At 39.7% G+C, this 19,999-nt stretch overlaps 2 protein-coding genes and 1 long non-coding RNA gene across 3 annotated transcripts in view; 2 read left to right on the top strand and 1 right to left on the bottom strand.

The window, feature by feature from the left end:
• The window catches only part of cramp1 (cramped chromatin regulator homolog 1), a 67,706-nt gene extending 63,310 nt beyond the window's left edge, over positions 1–4,396 (bottom strand). Inside the window, exon 1 of the mRNA XM_061884475.1 lies at positions 4,323–4,396. Within this exon, the coding sequence (XP_061740459.1) occupies positions 4,323–4,381 (59 nt within the window). The 5' untranslated portion in view covers positions 4,382–4,396. The remainder of the gene's footprint in view (positions 1–4,322) is intronic.
• On the top strand, positions 3,959–19,700 carry jpt2 (Jupiter microtubule associated homolog 2). The gene is made up of 5 exons (XM_061884487.1): positions 3,959–4,153; positions 7,890–8,041; positions 10,880–11,022; positions 13,409–13,445; positions 18,974–19,700. The coding sequence occupies exons 1-5, from the start codon at positions 4,098–4,100 to the stop codon at positions 19,207–19,209; spliced, it is 624 nt and encodes a 207-aa protein (XP_061740471.1). The 5' UTR covers positions 3,959–4,097; the 3' UTR covers positions 19,210–19,700.
• Positions 13,452–17,005, top strand: LOC133541235 (uncharacterized). The gene is made up of 2 exons (XR_009803812.1): positions 13,452–15,240; positions 15,416–17,005. It is a non-coding gene; the product is annotated as an uncharacterized LOC133541235 (long non-coding RNA).
• Positions 19,701–19,999: the final 299 nt, after the last annotated feature.

The following is a 19,999-nucleotide window of genomic DNA, read 5'->3' as shown; positions in this document are numbered from 1 at the left end:
TAAACATAATATTGAAGATGATGCTGATTCCAGAGCACCGTTTATAATGACTGTTACAATAACAATAACACAATCATCAAATTGAGTCAGTAACGTTTGCAAATACTTCAATGTACCGCGTCACATATGTAGAGTTTACAGACCGGTCATTGCAGACGGACTGCCCCGTGTTGCAAAACAAGCGCACTCTCTGGCGCCAGCTCGACGTTTTCTCAATACCCGATCTTTTTTTTTTGTGTGCCTTTAAACAAGAATTACAACGCTACTTTAAAACACTCTCTCCCTCTAACAAGCAAAAAGCTGTGAAAACGATGATGCTGTTTTCCAAATTTACGTTATTTACTGAAATTGAGTGAGGCTATGGCTTTGCACTTTGTTTGTTTTATATACCGTATATTAGACCAGTGGTTCTCAAATGGGGGTATGCGTACCCCTGGGGGTACTTGAAGGTAGGCCAAGGGGTACGTGAGAGTTTTTAAAAATATTCTAAAAAATAGCAAAAACCCTTTATAAATATATTTATTGAATAATACTTCAACAAAATATGAATTTAAGTTCATAAACTGTGAAAAGAAATGCAACAATGCAATATTCAGTGTTGACAGCTAGATTTTTTGTGGACATGTTCCATAAATATTGATGTTAAAGATTTCTTTTCGTGTGAAGAAATGTTTAGAATGAAGTTCATGAATCCAGATGGATCTCTATTACAATCCCCAAAGAGTGCACTTTAAGTTGATTATTACTTCTATGTGTAGAAATATTTATTTATAATTTAATCGCCTGTTTATTTTTGAAAAAGTTTTTAATTACTTCTATATCTTTTTTTCCAAATAGTTTAAGAAAGATCACTACAAATGAGCAATATTTTGCACTGTTATACAATTTAATAAATCAGAAACTGATGACATAGTGCTGTATTTTACTTCATTATCTCTTTTTTTCAACCAAAAATACTTTGCTCTGATTAGGGGGTACTTGAATTAAAAAAATGTTCACAGGGGCGACATCACTGAAAAAAGCTTGAGAACCACTGTATTAGACTGACCATACGTCCTCTTTTCCCCGGACATGACCTCTTTTGCGGGGGCTGTCCGGGCGGAATTTCATAAATGCCTCAAAAGTCCGGTATTTTGAGTTAAGATTGCGTGTACAGTATTTTTGATGTACGAAGGTTAAGAAGGGGTTAAAAACAAAACAAATTGTGAAGGTGTGTGGGCACACAGCAGCATTCGTGAGGGAGGGACAGAGAGAGCAAGAGAGTTACGATAAACACGCATGCGTCGCCAGGCTCCGCTTTTCATGATAGATGTATCAGAATTAGGGGTGTCAAAAGTGCCATTTGCAGCCCACAGCTAATGTTTTAAAGGCCCATGGCACATTCCAAAAATATTATTAAAATAAACAAAAACATAACAAAAGTGAAAAAAAAAAGCTTAGAGGTGAAACGTAATTTAGAAAAAGTTGCAATGTTGACTGATATCATTGCTCAAAACATAATATTGAATCAAAATCAATGTTATTATGAATTATTGACCTATCCAAGGTTCCCATTACATCACATCAAATATTCCACTTTGAAAAATATTTTTGGTGGTAGATTTTGCATATTTTGTGCGTTTGCCATTAAAAACATAGTTTTGTTTGACAAAAAAAGGGCGGAAAGCAAACAACATAAAAAGAACTAAAACATTTTGAAATGAGGGATGGATAAGAAGTTGATGTAGACTCCAGAGATTTTAGTGTTAAATACAAAATGTATGTATGCCCCGGCACACCATTATCATCATTTCATGACCCAAGCAAAACACTTTTTACATTTTTATACTGAAATAAATACACGTACAACTTATTAAATAAAAACTGAAAAACCTACCAGCAGCGGTAAAGTTCAGATCCATGAAGAAAAGAAGAAAGTGAATGAATGTTTATAACTGAATACATTTACATATGCATACAAATTAGTATTCTTTTTTTATTATTTTTTTAATAGATGAAGTATTGTTTATGGCAACCTTTTTCCGAAACACAACATTGAATGTTAGATATAACAGGATAATGTATACGTGTATCATTTTTTTTCAAAACGCTTACAAAAAAGTGGTACCCTAAAAATTTACTAAGGGCCCCCATTTTTATGACTTGATGGGGTCCCTGGGACCCCATTTTTAAAAGTTCCTAGCGCCATCACTGCTGTCAACATAGGAGAAAAAAATGCTTTATTTAAATGAATATATTATTTATAAAGCAAGTTCGAGTATCATTGGCAAATTTTCCCCGAGGCCCGGCCTTGGCACGCATATATGTGTCCTCTTTTTGGGGTTTCAGAATATGGTAAGTCTACCGTGTGTGTGTGTGTGTGTGTGTGTGTGTGTGTGTGTGTGTGTGTGTGTGTGTTTGTGTGTATATGTATACATATATATATATATATATATATATATATATATATATATATATATATATATATATATATATATATATATATATATATATATTAGGGCTGGGCAATTATTAAAAATTTTAATCGAAGTTAATCGCACTATTTCTCCGATTAATCGCGATTAACTGCATTGTATACGCAAAGCCCAATAATGAATTCAAAAGTAGTGTGTAGTGCACCTTTATTGGAATATTCTCCCACATGAACAAAAGCGCCAAAACATTTGTTGTGCAAACACAATTTAAATCAGTCCTTGTTAAACAGTAGCAGTTAAATAGCATATTTTATGAAAATCAACTCAAAAAATGTAAATACAAACATTTAAGCTTATTTCCACTGCCAGGGTATTTAAGTTATCCTGTTTGTTATGGAAAATAAATATAATCTACATACAAATCTCTGAGCCACAATCATAACATCTGAACAGGCAATTTCTGAGGTAACAGCAGAAACATTTTTTTTATCAGGGTCTTATGTTTAAAAAACCTATATTATAGGTAGTGGGCTGTTTTAGGGAATTTTTGATCAAATTATCTGTAGTAGCAATATTAATAATGTTGTGTTTATTCTGCGTAATGCACTTAAAATAATTATGACCATATCTAGGAATTGATATGATGGGAATTTTCCGATTGTTTGCTTGGTGCTTTGATAAACTGAACACATATACATGGTACTATATTGTGATGTTATGAGCCAGGGAAAAAAAGAACTACCATACCCAGCATGCAACAGGAGTGACGAGCATGCGCGGTAGCCCGGTATAGGTTGTGTTGCCATGACGGCATCTTGTATGTTGTGATATGCACGCTCTGAAAGTAAACGTTAAGAACTCAGCCAACACTCCTCGTCTGCATTATTCATAAATAGACGGACAACACAAATACTCCGCTGCTTCACAAGCCGCTGGATGTAGCCGGCAAAGTATTCCCATGCTAGCTAGCCGGTCTAGCAAGCACGCGTCATTCAGTCCAAAACGGCCCGATCTATCCACATTCAGAATTGTCTGGCGGTCGTAAGTGATCCCGGAGTGACCACGCTGTAAGCCAGCCATAAAATTTGCAGAATTGTCCAGTATTTTTGCCAAATGTTCCATCTTTACCAAGAGCCCCTCCACGCCGAAGTACATCCGGGAGATGCCATCTTGTTAAGAAAAGGCGTTAACAAAATAAAAGCATGTAAACAACATACGCAAATGTGCGATAAAATAATTGTCGGCGTTAATAGATTGATGAGTTAACGCGTAATTAACGCATTAATTTGCCCACCCCTAATATATATATATATATATATATATATATATATATATATATATGTATATATATATATATATATATATATACATATATATATATATATATATTCTATTTTAGTTCCTTTGAATTTAAAAATGTACTGTTTTTGTACTTACTTTGATTATTATTTCTCAACTGTTTGTAAGTGTTGAAATGTATAAATAAAGATTATTAAAAATAAAACAATAAAAAAAAAAGAGCCCAGTCATATCGTGCCGCGTCACTTCCGGCTGGGCAGGGCCGCCATTCTTCAGTCCCGAGGCTGCTTGGGTGGGCGCGGGCCTGCGGAGACAAGGAGCAACTTTCCAAGTCGTCCAGTTGGCAAAGTGACTCGAGTTGACAGTTTCACGACAAAAGCCGCCATGACTTCGACCAACATGTTCCAGGGGCTGGCCACTGGCGCCAAACCCAGCTCCAGGTGAGCATTAAGGCACAGCAAAGAGATGAACAACAAAAACAATTGCGCGACTCGTCATCAATGTCTCCCTCAGTCTTATATTGTTTTGTGCTTAAAACACTCCATTGTTAGTAGCAATTATCCATATAGTACCATTAATTTACCAACTGTCTATATAGTTCCGACTTACTTGAGTAACTTTGTGATAGTTTGTCGTGTCACGTTAGCGAGCATTGCGTTAGCTTCCATGCTAACCGCAGGCGTTGTCTCCTGCGGAAGTGACGCAACCTGCGAGCTAGCTGCTGTGCTAGGCGGCTAAATTGTAGTCCTAACTGCTGTGCTAGGTGGCTAAATTGTAGTCCCAGCTGCATTGCAAGGCGGCTAAATTGTAGTCTTAGCTGCTGTGCTTGGCCGCTAAATTGTAGTCCTAGCTGCTGTGCTAGGCGGCTAAATTGTAGTCCTGGCTGCTGTGTTGGGCGGCTATATTGTAGTCCTAGCTGCTGTGCTAGGCGGCTAAATTGTAGTCTTTGCTGCTGTGCTAGGCGGCTAAATTGTAGTCCTTGCTGCTGTGCCAGGCGGCTAAATTGTAGTCCTAGCTGCTGTGCTAGGCGGCTAAATTGTAGTCCTGGCTGCTGTGCTAGGCGGCTAAATTGTAGTCCTGGCTGCTGTGCTAGGCGGCTAAATTGTAGTCCTAGCTGCTGTGCTAGGCGGCTATATTGTAGTCCTAGCTGCTGTGCTAGGCGGCTATATTGTAGTCCTAGCTGCTGTGCTAGGCGGCTAAATTATAGTCCTAGCTGCTGTGCTAGGCGGCTAAATTATAGTCCTAGCTGCTGTGCTAGGCGGCTAAATTGTAGTCCTGGCTGCTGTGCTAGGCGGCTAAATTGTAGTCCTAGCTGCTGTGCTAGGCGGCTAAATTGTAGTCCTGGCTGCTGTGCTTGGCGGCTAAATTGTAGTCCTGGCTGCTGTGCTAAGCGGCTAAATTGTAGTCCTGGCTGCTGTGCTAGGCGGCTAAATTGTAGTCCTGGCTGCTGTGCTTGGCGGCTAAATTGTAGTCCTGGCTGCTGTGCTAAGCGGCTAAATTGTAGTCCTAGCTGCTGTGCTAGGCGGCTAAATTGTAGTCCTAGCTGCTGTGCTAGGCGGCTAAATTGTAGTCCTAGCTGCTGTGCTAGGCGGCTAAACTGTAGTCCTAGCTGCTGTGCTAGGCGGCTAAATTGTAGTCCTGGCTGCTGTGCTAGGCGGCTACATTGTAGTCCTGGCTGCTGTGCTAGGCGGCTAAATTGTAGTCCTAGCTGCTGTGCTAGGTGGCTAAATTGTAGTCCCAGCTGCATTGCAAGGCGGCTAAATTGTAGTCTTAGCTGCTGTGCTGGGCGGCTAAATTGTAGTCCTAGCTGCTGTGCTAGGCGGCTAAATTGTAGTCCTAGCTGCTGTGCTAGGCGGCTAAATTGTAGTCCTGGCTGCTGTGTTGGGCGGCTATATTGTAGTCCTAGCTGCTGTGCTAGGCGGCTAAATTGTAGTCTTTGCTGCTGTGCCAGGCGGCTAAATTGCAGTCCTAGCTGCTGTGCTAGGCGGCTAAATTGTAGTCTTTGCTGCTGTGCTAGGCGGCTAAATTGTAGTCCTGGCTGCTGTGCTTGGCGGCTAAATTGTAGTCCTGGCTGCTGTGCTAAGCGGCTAAATTGTAGTCCTAGCTGCTGTGCTAGGCGGCTAAATTGTAGTCCTAGCTGCTGTGCTAGACGGCTAAATTGTACTCGTCAAATGTTGGTCATTCTCCTCTCTTGACGCCACCGCTGCAGTTAAGTTGATTACAGTGAAACAGCAAAACATGTGTGGGCTTCTCCTAGCCAAATAAAGTTTTGTTGAAATATGGCACCCTTTCTATCTGTATAATCAGTGTCAAGTGGATCATTCACAATTTCAATATAATATTCATGTCTATGTCAACTAGCATACATGACGTCATCATCCTCACACCAACATGAATATTGTCAGAGTTAGTTGGTGTCGAACCCCAAGATGCAGAGGAAGGGGGAGGCATTTTGCAGGAAAACATGAATTTAAATACTAAGACCAAAAACAAACAAATGTTTCAAACAAAAAGCGCGCAGGTGGGCGGATAACAAACAAAAGACATAGCGTGGAAGCTAACAGGTATCTAGGGGGAAACAGAAGTCATACTTGTGATAGAACAAACTGGAAGCAGGGGGAAAAAAAGAGTAGGCTACAAACATCAAACGAATATAGTTTACCGCTACGCTGCAAAGACATGACAAGGTACGACACGACAGGAGCGATAATATATGACAAGAGCGACAAGAAGTGACATCGACAAATCAATATTCCAGCACTGACTGGAAGACAAAGCAGGTACAAATAGGAGCACGCTGATTGACACCAGCCGCAGCTGAGGGGAAACAAAGCACTCAGGGAGACAAACCAGAAGCTGAACAAAAATAAGAGTGCTGACAGGAACTAACGACAGGAAATACTGAACACACAGAGGAAAAACTAAAACACAAACTAACTGTCAGCGGCAAGCCTGACAAATATATTATGGCTGGGCGATTATGGTCTTTTTTTAATATCTCGATATTAATAAGGCAATGTCACGATACACCCTGTATATATGTGGATATTTTGCCTTAGCTTTGAATGAACACTTGATGCATATAATCACAGCAGTATGATGATTCTATGTGTCTACATTCAAACATTCTTCTCCATACTGCATTCATATATGCTACTTTTAAACTTTCATGCAGAGAGGGAAATCACAACTAAAAGTGTCTTTATTAAACAGTTATTGGCACAGTGGCACAAACATTCATGTCATTTCAAAACAAAGTGCAAGATTGTCAGAGACATTTTAAAACAAGCTTTTAGTGCACTTTTGTGCATGATGACAGTAAGATGACATATCAAAACACCCAATTAAAGTGCACTTTTTTTTTACAGCACGCCACTACAATAGTTTAAAACAAATAAAGTGCACTTTTGTGCATGATGTCACACAAGATAGGTGTCAAAATAAAAATGAGCTGCATAATAGGAAATCAAATAGTGTTCGTCCTGCGCTATGTGGTAGGTTCCTGCGGACATTATCTCCTTCTGTTGTTGACTATTTTTTTCATACAGTGTTGATGTGGAAATGGTTGCCTCAGCATTTTGTTGGTGTGGCACTGAACGGAGATGTTGACATGCAGAGTTTCAAGCACTCTTCATTCTCTGGTGGGCGACTTTTCAAATGATGCCACAAATTAGCAGTAATGCTACTTTTTGTAGCAACGTTTTTGCCCCACACTTGACAAATTACGGTTGTCTGTTTGACATCTTCCCGCTTGAAGCCAAATCACAGCAAGACTATGGACCCCCTGCTGTTTTTCTTGGGAATTAATTCTTCTTCCTTCATTTGTTACCAGATTGGCACCTTCTTTCTTTTGTATTACCACTCGCACCACAGCTAATGTTACCCATGCCGCTACCACACTGCTCCGCGAGGACGTATACGTGACATATGTAAGAAGGTGCGCTTGTTTTATGTCTCTGTTGGAAGAACGAGTGAGAAGAGGCTGTAGTGTAATGCCCGCAGCTAAAAGCAACTGTGTGAGAAGGTATACTCCAATATCACCATTTAGTCATTTTCTATATCGCACAGAGGCAAACCCACGATATATCCAGTATATTCCATATATCGCCCGGCCCTGTATCATACTATGTTTGTCTTTTGAGATGAGGGCTGCTTGAATTGGATTGTTGTCTGCAGGGTGCTGCGGCCTCCAGGCGGTGGCTCCAGTGACCTGTTTGGAGGTTATGAAGAGGAAGCCCCACAATCTAGAAGACTAAACAAGATGGCCTCCAATGTGTTTGCCCCACCAGAGGAGCCCCAGACTGTACCCAGACGCACCAACCCTCCCGGTGAGACCCTGCTGTCTGCTTTAAAGTACGGGGGGAATGTGTTACTTTCATGCCATAATCCCCTCCTCTGAGACCCCTAGACTCTTGTTGCTTTTGACTTGTGAGTCATCAGTTGTGTGTGGCCTATTTCAACTCATCGCCATGGAAACTCACGTGTTTACCGTTGTTGGAAGACAGAAAGTTTTGTTTTAGGACCGACACCCGTTATTATTAGTGGAGGAGGCCAATAACAGATATTAGGCTGTTCATTTGCGGTAAAAGTGATTTGAATATGAATAGTATATGTCAGGAAACATCTGCTCAAGGCTTGTAGTTGTTTTTTTAACCTACATTTATAGGAAAAGTGGGACCAGTAGTGACATAATGTTTAATTTGCCATCAAAAACACCTTTATTAACGTGTGTGCTTTTCAAATCATAAAACATCTCCTTGGACAATGGTAACACTGTGGCATTACCCTACACCACCCACTCCATGATTGGAGGGCGTATTGCCAACATTTCAATTAAAACAATTCTACAGAGATTATAGTTTAACATTCTTCAAGATGGCTGATATCATTTTCTCCTGGATGTTACACAAAGTATCATAATTTGTGAGCTGCTGCCTGCTCTTCTTTACTTACATAATGATCCCCTAATAGTCAGGATATTTACACAAAGTTTGGAGTTTGGGCAGAGATATGGCCATGTGAGCGCTGGGGTGGAAAAAAAAAGGGGACTTCACAAGTAGTGCTGGAGCAGTGCTCATTACTACATCACTGACTAGTTTTTGTATATACTAAATACTTTTATCTGCTGATGTATTTGTGGGGGGAAAGGCTGATACCATATTTGGTCAGGCTTATCATAGGTCCATCTCTAAAACAATCCTTTTTTCTTTGATTTTGAGTCCGTTTGCACCATAGGAGTGATACATAATTCCAGTGATCATTTTAATAGGATCATTTGGTTGGGTTAAAAAAGAGTGTTAGAAATAGCTCATACTGATACCTAACATTTTCAAGATGGTTGAACGGTTGCTTTTTTTAATCACAATTATAAATAGACAAAAACACAGGATGGCGGTGTAACAATATTGATCAAATATTTCCTACTATTGACTTTGACTTACATCCTGTGTCGAGGGACTTATTTTCTGAACCTGTAAACAAAACAAATGATAATAAATAGCCGAATCAGAAATACTTTATTAGTCCCCGAGGGGATATTACAATTTTCAGCACAATCCCATTCAAGATCAGACAAACATTAAAGGGAGACAGAACAGGATTGCTGACGGGTCTGCCAATTTCTGGTGCCCCTTACAAAAAATGTGGGATACAGGTAAACAATGGGATTTGGGGGTGAGGAAAAAAAAATCCGTAAAAATATTTGTCGTAACTGCAGTATCATACAATACTAGTATCAGACGATATTTGTATTGCTCCACTCACATCTGTTTGCATTGAAGAGCATAGCTTATTGTAGCCTCCCAGTGTGCAGTTTTATCATGTGTCCTTGTCCTCCAGTGATAATGCTACCTGTATAAAACAGTTAATTTGTGGCTAAGGAGGCAAGGATTGCCAACTTAAATGTGGTGCTGCACTGTGGGACCTGAGCTGCTAGAGAGGACAGAGCTAGAATGTGTCATTGACATGCATCATTATCACATTATGATGACTCTCTTGTCGGACAATATTTAAACATTTACCCAAATATAGGTACTGGGATATACCCAGCCACTGAATTTTAGAAGAAAAAAATGTTTCAATATATTAGCTGCATCAGACTTTAAGTCACAGATATATATTGTTGCGATATGACTTATTTACACAGAAATATTTATTTACATACTTTGTTTTCAAACAATGTCTGTAACACGGCAGTAAAACAGATGATCAAACAAAACACAAGTCATTGTCATGGACCCAATAGCTGCGCAAGCTAGCTCTAAAATCAGCTAAACAGACTCAATAACTCCATTGTGATGTTTTGGTGAAGTTACTGAGGAATTTGTGAATGTGAAACAATACAAAAAGAATGTCATTGTTAATAATACTAACACAGACACTTATGCTACGACAGCAGGTACAAATATGCATGAAAACACTCCTACAGACATCGCACATGGGACGTTTTAGTGAGTAAGAATAGTTTTAGTTACATTGTAAAATTTCTAAATGTTGCTCGGAGTGATGAATGAAGAAGCCTTTTGAGCATAAACGCTCTGGTTCAGGGCAGTAAGACCACATTTACATTTTCAAGCTGCAACACCCGCAGTGAGCAAACTTGTCCAAAAGATGGCGCCATAGTGCAAACAACAACATAACTTTTTAGTGTTTCTCCTTAGGATTCATGAAAACTATTGAAGACAAAACACTGTGGCCGTCACCGGGTTCAAAGCCTAGGAAAATGTAGCGACTCATAGTCCAGAATTGATGGTGTATCATCTGTATTGCAAGTTGTGCTACTTTCTATTATTATTTTTAAATGACTGGGACTTTTGAGGTACTTTGAAAGAAGCAAGGATGAGAAGGTTAACATCCATTACAACCAGTAATGTTGTGTTTAAAGTAATGACTTGGTCAAGCAGATCTTTTAGTTCTCTGGAGATGAGTCAAATTGTCAGTGACAAAAACGGCATGAACATGAATGCAAATAGATTGTTTGTTACAGAACATACATCCATCTTTGACAGGATTGTCATCCGACTACTTTGAGGTTCGGCGTGCAGCCATTCTGTAAAAAAAATGTCTGTTATTGCGACTGATGTTTTCTTGCAGTGGAGTGTCCTTGATCCTTTTCCTGTATGAAGGTACGTATGAGTCAGCCAGGAGTAACACTTGCTGTCATGTAGGTGGCAAGAGCAGTGGGATATTTGGGGACCCTGACCCTCCAGTCCACCAGCAGAGAGCAGCTGCAGCAACCAGCAGCATCCTTGCCTCACCAGACCATGCAGCGCCCCAAAGCCCGAGCAAAGCTCAGCCTGACAAACCAAAGGTAAAGTCCCTTATGCATAGTGGGAGGAGTCAGCAGAACAAATGTTTACAACTGATAGGTGACTGAAAGTTATATTTACATGACAGTAGCAGTGGTGGTCAACTGTGTACTTTCTGGGAACGCCAGGGGCCTAGATCTTCAACTATGCAATGAAATAGATTGTTATACTTTATCAGAAAGATTTGTTGAGTCATCGTCGGCATCCTTACGTCTCGGAAGACCATGGGGTAGATCCAAAATATGAAGGGGGGGGGGGATCTAGTGGATGTACATAACCTGGGCATGGAACTTTAGAGGGCAAGCTGTGGTCCTGGCAGTGATATCAAGGGTTATCTGTGGGTGGTGTTCTCAGACATAAGAACTATTGTGCTCCAGACATCATTCTGCACATTGATTTTAAATTACTTTTAATTGTTTTTAAATCCCTAAATGGTCTGGCCCCACAATATCTGACAGAGCTTCTGCATCATCATACCTCGTCTAGAGCCCTAAGGTCAGGTGACCAACTACTGTTGGCGGTACCTAGATCCAGACTAAAGACCAGATGGGACAGAGCCTTTTCTGTTACCCCCCCTAAGCTCTGGAACAGCCTTCCACTCCACATTAGGTCAGCCCAGAGCCTGGGGGTTTTCAAAACCCTTCTTAAGACCTACTACTTCTCGCTGGCCTTTGGCCTATTTTGTTCAGCTCATTCTTTATGTTCTTTGTTTTCTGTTTCTGTTGCTCTATGCTTTTTTAACCTCTAAGGCACTTTGGTTCAATTTAAAAGTTGTTGTAAACATGCTATATAAACAAAATTGACTTGAGTTGACCACCAAACTTGTAAAAGCATGGCGGTCTACAACTTTTTTTCTTTGTGTGTGTCTGAGCCAAGTACATTGCTACCAACACTCTGTCATTTCATGCTTTAACTTTTTGTTGTCGCACGCACCGTTTACATTACTTTGTGTCTTGAGACCGCATATCCATTTAACTAACTATTTTCTTCTGTTGTCATGTGACACATTTGCCTACAAAATCAACAAGAGGGGAGGCGTAGAAGTACTTTTCCTGACAAAGTATCATTGACTCTGACTTTCTGCTTTCAGTTTCTCAAAAAATAAAATACAATGAATATCAAGATAATACTTGAATGGTAAATACTAAAGGAGTAAAGTATATTATTGAGCCGGACATGACGTCATGTCAATTCCCGTAGTAGCATGTCATGTTTACTAAGCATATGGCATTAATGGCACAGACGCCTCACAAGGTTCACTTTGTCCAACCACAACCACAACCACAACAAAAAGACTACTAATTATGGCAGACTCGACGAGAGACAACAAAGACTACTTTGGGACAGATGATGATCAGAAACATATTTTTTTTAACCTGAATATAAGGAGGATGATATCCAAGTTTTAGAAGCTGTGTGCTAAATCCATGCAGCTTTAGTTAAACACTAAGCATCATGTAGCAGTATCGCTAAGTGCTAAACAAGATATACACACATAATAGAATCACTTACTGTACGTTTGCTCTTACTGTGATGTTTACATCAAGAGTTCATCACAATCATCACAAAGAGTTAACAAAAAGTTTTTTGTGTCTTTCTGGCCATCTCTGGGTCTAATTTGGATGTCAAAGTTGACCAACTGGTAGGTTTATGTCCACATCCTTCTACTATCATCTAGAATTAAGTTTTGCCAACTCCGAGGCCATGCAGCAGCTCAATATAGCAGCATAAGCTAGTTATCTCTCTGTGACCACAGTGCCGCTAAAAGTAGATTGTCTGTGTTAGCGCTTATAATAACAATATGTGCTTAACATTCAAGTCAGCAAGTGTAAATGGAGTATTGTTGGCACTTTTTGGATGTTTGTCCAATAGATCAGTGGTCCCCAACCTTTTTGTAGCTGCGGACTGGTCAACGCTTGAAAATTTGTCCCATGGACCGGGTTTTTTATTTATTTATTTATTTTATTTTTTTCTTAATTAATAAATACGATCATGTGTGCTTACTGACTGTATCCCTGCAGACTGTATTGATCTACATTGATATATAATGTATGTATTGTGTTTACGTTGATTTAATAATAAAAAATTAAAAGAAAATACCTTTTTAAAATTTATTTATTTATTTTAGTTTCTCGTGCGGCCCGGTACCAATCGGCCCGGTGGTTGGGAACCACTGCAATAGATGACTCCTATTATCTGCATTGTGCTTGTCATACTTCACTCATTAAAATGCGTAGAAGATATGTTCTTGTATCACGTAGGGATTGTGAATGATAGGCAACAGTGCAACTAAGTGACAACCTGCTCATTGTTAGTAATACAGTGTGGAAAGTATCATTGTTGCACCTTTACAGCACAAATACAACTTTAGTTTGTTTTTCTTAACAGGACAATCTCACCGTCAGCCCTGAAGCAGAATCACCAGGTGAGCATCCTGCACAAAGTTTTCATCGGTAGTATTGATTTAACAAGCCAACTACAGGTAGAGCTTTTTGAGAAAATACTTTTGACTGCTTTCTCTCTTGTACTACACACTCACTCATGACTAGTCAAGGCCATCTTAATGTAGCAAGGAGAGTCCAGTCTAGGTGAGTCCATCTTGGAACTAAAGTGCAGGACTGTGTAACTAAAATAACAGAACGTAACAAATGTGCTACTTTAAAACAATTATTTAGTCCAATAATATTTAAATCGTAATTACTGCATGATAATTATTGATTTCCATACTTAAATAGGAATAACCATAGACTTTTGCTGTGACGTGAGAAATTGGGCCGCCATCTTGAAGTGGTGATGAGGAGCCTAAACTGACAGTTGACAGGTAGACAACAAAGATGCTAAACTGACAGTTGATGGGTCGAAAACAAATATTGTAAACTGACAGTTGACAGGTTAAAAACAAGGATGCTAAACTGACAGTTGACAGGTAGAAAACAAAGATGCTAAAGTGACAGTTGACAGATAGAAAACAAAGATGCTAAACTGACAGTTGACAGGTTAAAAAAAAGAGGCTAAACTGACAGTTGGCGGGTAGAACACAAAGATGCTAAACTGACAGTTGACGGGTAGAAAACAAATATGCTAAACTGACGGTTGACAGGTAGAAAACAAAGATGCCAAACTGATGGTTGACCGATAGAAAACAAAGATGCTAAACTGACAGTTGACAGGTAGAAAACTAAGATGTTAAACTGACAGTTGACAGGTAGGAAACAAAGATGCTAAACTGACAGTTGAAGGGTAGAAAACAAAGATGCTAAACTGACAGTTGACAGGTAGAAAACAAAGATGTTAAACTGACAGTTGACAGGTAGAAAACAAAGATGCTAAACTGACAGTTGACGGGTAGAAAACAAAGATGCTAAACTGACAGTTGACGGGTAGAAAACAAAGATGCTAAACTGACAGTTGACGGGTAGAAAACAAAGATGCTAAACTGACAGTTGACAGGTAGAAAACAAAGATGCTAAACTGACAGTTGACAGGTAGAAAACAAAGATGCTAAACTGACAGTTGACGGGTAGAAAACAAAGATGCTAAACTGACAGTTGACGGGTAGAAAACAAAGATGCTAAACTGACAGTTGACAGGTAGAAAACAAAGATGCTAAACTGACAGTTGACAGGTAGAAAACAAAGATGTTAAACTGACAGTTGACAGGTAGAAAACAAAGATGTTAAACTGACGGCTGACAGGTAGAAAACAAAGATGCTAAACTGACGGCTGACAGGTAGAAAACAAAGATGCTAAACTGACGGCTGACAGGTAGAAAACAAAGATGCTAAACTGACAGTTGACAGGTAGAAAACAAAGATGCTAAACTGACAGTTGACAGGTAGAAAACAAAGATGCTAAACTGACAGTTGACAGGTAAAAAACAAAGATGCTAAACTGACAGTTGACGGGTAGAAAACAAAGATGCTAAACTGACAGTTGACGGGTAGAAAACAAAGATGCTAAACTGACAGTTGACGGGTAGAAAACAAAGATGTTAAACTGACAGCTGACGGGTAGAAAACAAAGATGCTAAACTGACAGTTGACGGGTAGAAAACAAAGATGCTAAACTGACAGTTGACAGGTAGAAAACAAAGATGCTAAACTGACAGTTGACAGGTAGAAAACAAAGATGCTAAACTGACAGTTGACAGGTAGAAAACAAAGATGCTAAACTGACAGTTGACAGGTAGAAAACAAAGATGCTAAACTGACAGTTGACGGGTAGAAAACAAAGATGCTAAACTGACATTTGACGGGTAGAAAACAAAGATGCTAAACTGACAGTTGACGGGTAGAAAACAAAGATGTTAAACTGACAGCTGACGGGTAGAAAACAAAGATGTTAAACTGACAGCTGACGGGTAGAAAACAAAGATGCTAAACTGACAGTTGACAGGTAGAAAACAAAGATGCTAAACTGACAGTTGACGGGTAGAAAAACAAAGATGCTAAACCGACAGTTGGCGGGTAGAAAACAAAGATGCTAAACTGACAGTTGACTGGTAGAATACAAAGATGCTAAACTGACAGTTGACAGGTAGAAAACAAAAATGCTAAACTGACAGTTGACAGGTAGAAAACAAAGATGTTAAACTGACAGTTGACAGGTAGAAAACAAAGATGCTAAACTGACAGTTGACAGGTAGAAAACAAAGATGCTAAACTGACGGTTGACGGGTAGAAAACAAAGATGCTAAACTGACATTTGACAGGTAGAAAACAAAGATGTTAAACTTACAGCTGACAGGTAGAAAACAAAGATGCTAAACTGACAGTTGACAGGTAGAAAACAAAGATGCTAAACTGACAGTTGACAGGTAGAAAACAAAGATGCTAAACTGACAGTTGACAGGTAGAAAACAAAGATGCTAAACTGACAGCTGACAGGTAGAAAACAAAGATGCTAAACTGACAGCTGACAGGTAGAAAACAAAGATGCTAAACTGACAGTTGACAGGTAGAAAACAAAGATGCTAAACTGACAGCTGACAGGTAGAAAACAAAGATGCTAAACTGACAGCTGACAGGTAGAAAACAAAGATGCTAAACTGACAGTTGACAGGTAGAAAACAAAGATGCTAAACTGACAGTTGACGGGTAGAAAACAAAGATGCTAAACTGACAGTTGACGGGTAGAAAAACAAAGATGCTAAACCGACAGTTGGCGGGTAGAAAACAAAGATGCTAAACTGACAGTTGACTGGTAGAATACAAAGATGCTAAACTGACAGTTGACAGGTAGAAAACAAAAATGCTAAACTGACAGTTGACAGGTAGAAAACAAAGATGTTAAACTGACAGTTGACAGGTAGAAAATAAAGATGCTAAACTGACAGTTGACAGGTAGAAAACAAAGATGCTAAACTGACAGTTGACGGGTAGAAAACAAAGATGCTAAACTGACAGTTGACGGGTAGAAAACAAAGATGCTAAACTGACAGTTGACGGGTAGAAAAACAAAGATGCTAAACCGACAGTTGGCGGGTAGAAAACAAAGATGCTAAACTGACAGTTGACTGGTAGAATACAAAGATGCTAAACTGACAGTTGACAGGTAGAAAACAAAAATGCTAAACTGACAGTTGACGGGTAGAAAACAAAGATGCTAAACTGACATTTGACAGTTAGAAAACAAAGATGTTAAACTGACAGCTGACAGGTAGAAAACAAAGATGCTAAACTGACAGTTGACAGGTAGAAAACAAAGATGCTAAACTGACAGTTGACAGGTAGAAAACAAAGATGCTAAACTGACAGTTGACAGGTAGAAAACAAAGATGCTAAACTGACAGCTGACAGGTAGAAAACAAAGATGCTAAACTGACAGCTGACAGGTAGAAAACAAAGATGCTAAACTGACAGCTGACAGGTAGAAAACAAAGATGCTAAACTGACAGCTGACAGGTAGAAAACAAAGATGCTAAACTGACAGTTGACAGGTAGAAAACAAAGATGCTAAACTGACAGTTGACGGGTAGAAAACAAAGATGCTAAACTGACAGTTGACGGGTAGAAAAACAAAGATGCTAAACCGACAGTTGGCGGGTAGAAAACAAAGATGCTAAACTGACAGTTGACTGGTAGAATACAAAGATGCTAAACTGACAGTTGACAGGTAGAAAACAAAAATGCTAAACTGACAGTTGACAGGTAGAAAACAAAGATGTTAAACTGACAGTTGACAGGTAGAAAATAAAGATGCTAAACTGACAGTTGACAGGTAGAAAACAAAGATGCTAAACTGACAGTTGACGGGTAGAAAACAAAGATGCTAAACTGACATTTGACAGGTAGAAAACAAAGATGCTAAACTGACAGTTGACGGGTAGAAAACAAAGATGCTAAACTGACATTTGACAGGTAGAAAACAAAGATGCTAAACTGACAGTTGACGGGTAGAAAACAAAGATGCTAAACTGACATTTGACAGGTAGAAAACAAAGATGCTAAACTGACAGTTGACAGGTAGAAAACAAAGATGGTTTTCAGTGTTTTCCTGCTCAAATGAGCGGACTGTTGAAAATAGGAATGGGGGGGATTACTTTTCACAAGTAAGATTTAACATTGATGTACTACTGGTTGTATTTTGTGAAAAGAATATTAGCACAGAGTTGAGAAGGAGCAAAGATCTTCAATATTTGTTTGTGAAAATCCCAAAGAAACCTTCAGGTTGAGGATGACCCGCCTACAGGGGTTTAGTTTACAAACTTTCAGCCTCACCTAAAACAAAATCCACCAGCCGCCACTGATTATGATGTATTCTCATTTTAGGCAAAGTATTAGACAATACTTTCTTAACAGTATTGTTGTAAGCAGGAATAAGTCTTCAAGTAACAATATTCAAATACTAACTTTGTAGGCTAAGTCACAATTTGCATTTATTCTGAATCCAGTGAAACAGATTGGTGGATTTAGCAGATATAAAGACTTTCAGGTGTTTATATATGTTTATGTGGAAGTATTTGGCAGACACTTTTATTTTAAAGTGACATACATAACAAATACATATAAAACAGTGACTGTAAACATGATCCTTTAAGGGAAGAATGTCATAGAAAATATCAGTGTATATATAACCTCATCATATTGTTAACTCAACTTCAGAAGAGCTGACCCTTCTCTGGGATTATATTCCCAGTTTTGATCTGGTCACTTCTAGCATATAAGAATATTATATTACTGTTAAGCAAACTATGAAACATGTGTCCTTTATCATAGCTACAGGGAAGAGAAAAAATGGGGTGAAAATGAGCGGTAGTCAGTGAGGTTAGATGAATGAAATGTTCATTGCTCCTGCCAAATGAATTGCAATGATCACCACTCCAAGATGGCGGCCCCGCGTCTCGTCAGCGCCAGTAGGCAGTAGCGGTCCTTGCTGCGTACTCTTACAGACCAAATAAATGTTACACAGAGCACAGCTGTAACTTCCGGCCATTAAACCTGCAGAAAATACTTCTTCTCAGGTGTCTACATGTGGACATGGTGCACTATTTTATTACACTTGATGAAGCTTTTCTTACATATTGATGATTAGTAAGATCTTAGTGTGCGGTCTTCGATGTGTTTGTTGACATAGTTGCAGTGTTTCCATGTGCTGACTTTTACTTTCTGCCTTGATAGCTGAGGGAATATAATCACAGGAAGTTACATTTACAATGAAAATATGAACATTTCATATATTTTTCTCCTGGTTACTGATTTCAATAGTTCATAAAAAATAGCAATAATTATCAATTAAAAAACAGTTATTAGCCATATGGCCCATCCTTACATTCATGAAAAAAGATAAAGTACTTGTTATTTATGCTTAAGTAATTTTGTAGGGGTTTCCTATAAAATGTTGTGGGCCTTGAGTTTGACTCCTGTCATCGAAAGTCAAGTTATTCTTTCAGTTTGTCCTTCAGGACTTTGGCCAGCATGCCTATTTTCACCACTAATGCATTTCATCTTGAAGCACCCGAGGTCAAGATCATCCAGGCCGAGGTCAAAGAGCAATGTGTGTCGGCGGCCAAGGAAGACCCTCCCGCTGATGTTGCCCCTCCCCCAGAGCCCGCCTCCTCCTCCCCCCCCTGCCCAGGCCCTGATGATATCTCCCTGAAGAACCACGAGCCTCACCTGGGACCCAAGCCCCGCTCGCACAACAGGGTGCTCAACCCTCCCGGAGGAAAGTCCAGTGTGGTCTTCTACTGATCCACACAACCCCCCCCCCCCTGTGTATCTTCTCTCATTCCAGCCCCTCCCCCACTTTTCTCACGGTTGTCTCCAATGAAGCTGAACAGATCAGGAGGTCTTGTTCCTGAAGTCAAATCCAACTGAAACTGCAGAATACAATCATGGGTCAGCAATGGCCCCCAAAAGGACTGGAGCTCTCAAACTGCACCAGACCACCACCAAGAGCTCCTCATCCGTCAAAAGCTGTTTCAGGGCAGAAAGTAGCAAGAGTTGACCTTGCCTCCAAGACTCCAATGTTCCAGCTTTCCCTAAAAATTGGGCGTTTTTTTCTGCCTCTTTTCTTCCGCCCGTCTGTTTATGTTTTAAATTAAAACAGTTGGAGACAGGGAACCCTGGACAAGCTTGTGGCCCACCTGAGTTTCCAGGTGAGCTATTTAGGTCTCCACCCACTTCACATTCAAGGTGTTCTGCCCACGTGCCTGGCAGCAATAAAATGTTTTTGCAGCCTTCTTCACCCTCATTCTGTGAAAAGTTACCTTCTGTCACATTCAACACACCTTTTCTTTCTGCGCTTATGATCATTTGGAGATTTTGTTTTTGTGGAAATAGTGTATATTTCATATTTTTTTAAAAACTAACTCATGACGAAAAGGCATTAAAACAATCCATCATCTTCCGCTTATCCGAGGTCGGGTCGCGGGGGCAACAACCTAAGCAGGGAAGCCTAGACTCTCCTCTCCCCAGCCACTTTGTCGAGCTCTTCCCGGGGGATCCCGAGGCGTTCCCAGGTCAGCCGGGAGACATAGTC

This window comes from Nerophis ophidion, linkage group LG23 (genome assembly GCF_033978795.1).
Source record: "Nerophis ophidion isolate RoL-2023_Sa linkage group LG23, RoL_Noph_v1.0, whole genome shotgun sequence".
NCBI classification, from domain to species: Eukaryota; Metazoa; Chordata; class Actinopteri; order Syngnathiformes; family Syngnathidae; genus Nerophis; species Nerophis ophidion.
This window is presented reverse-complemented; position numbering and strand designations above follow the sequence as displayed.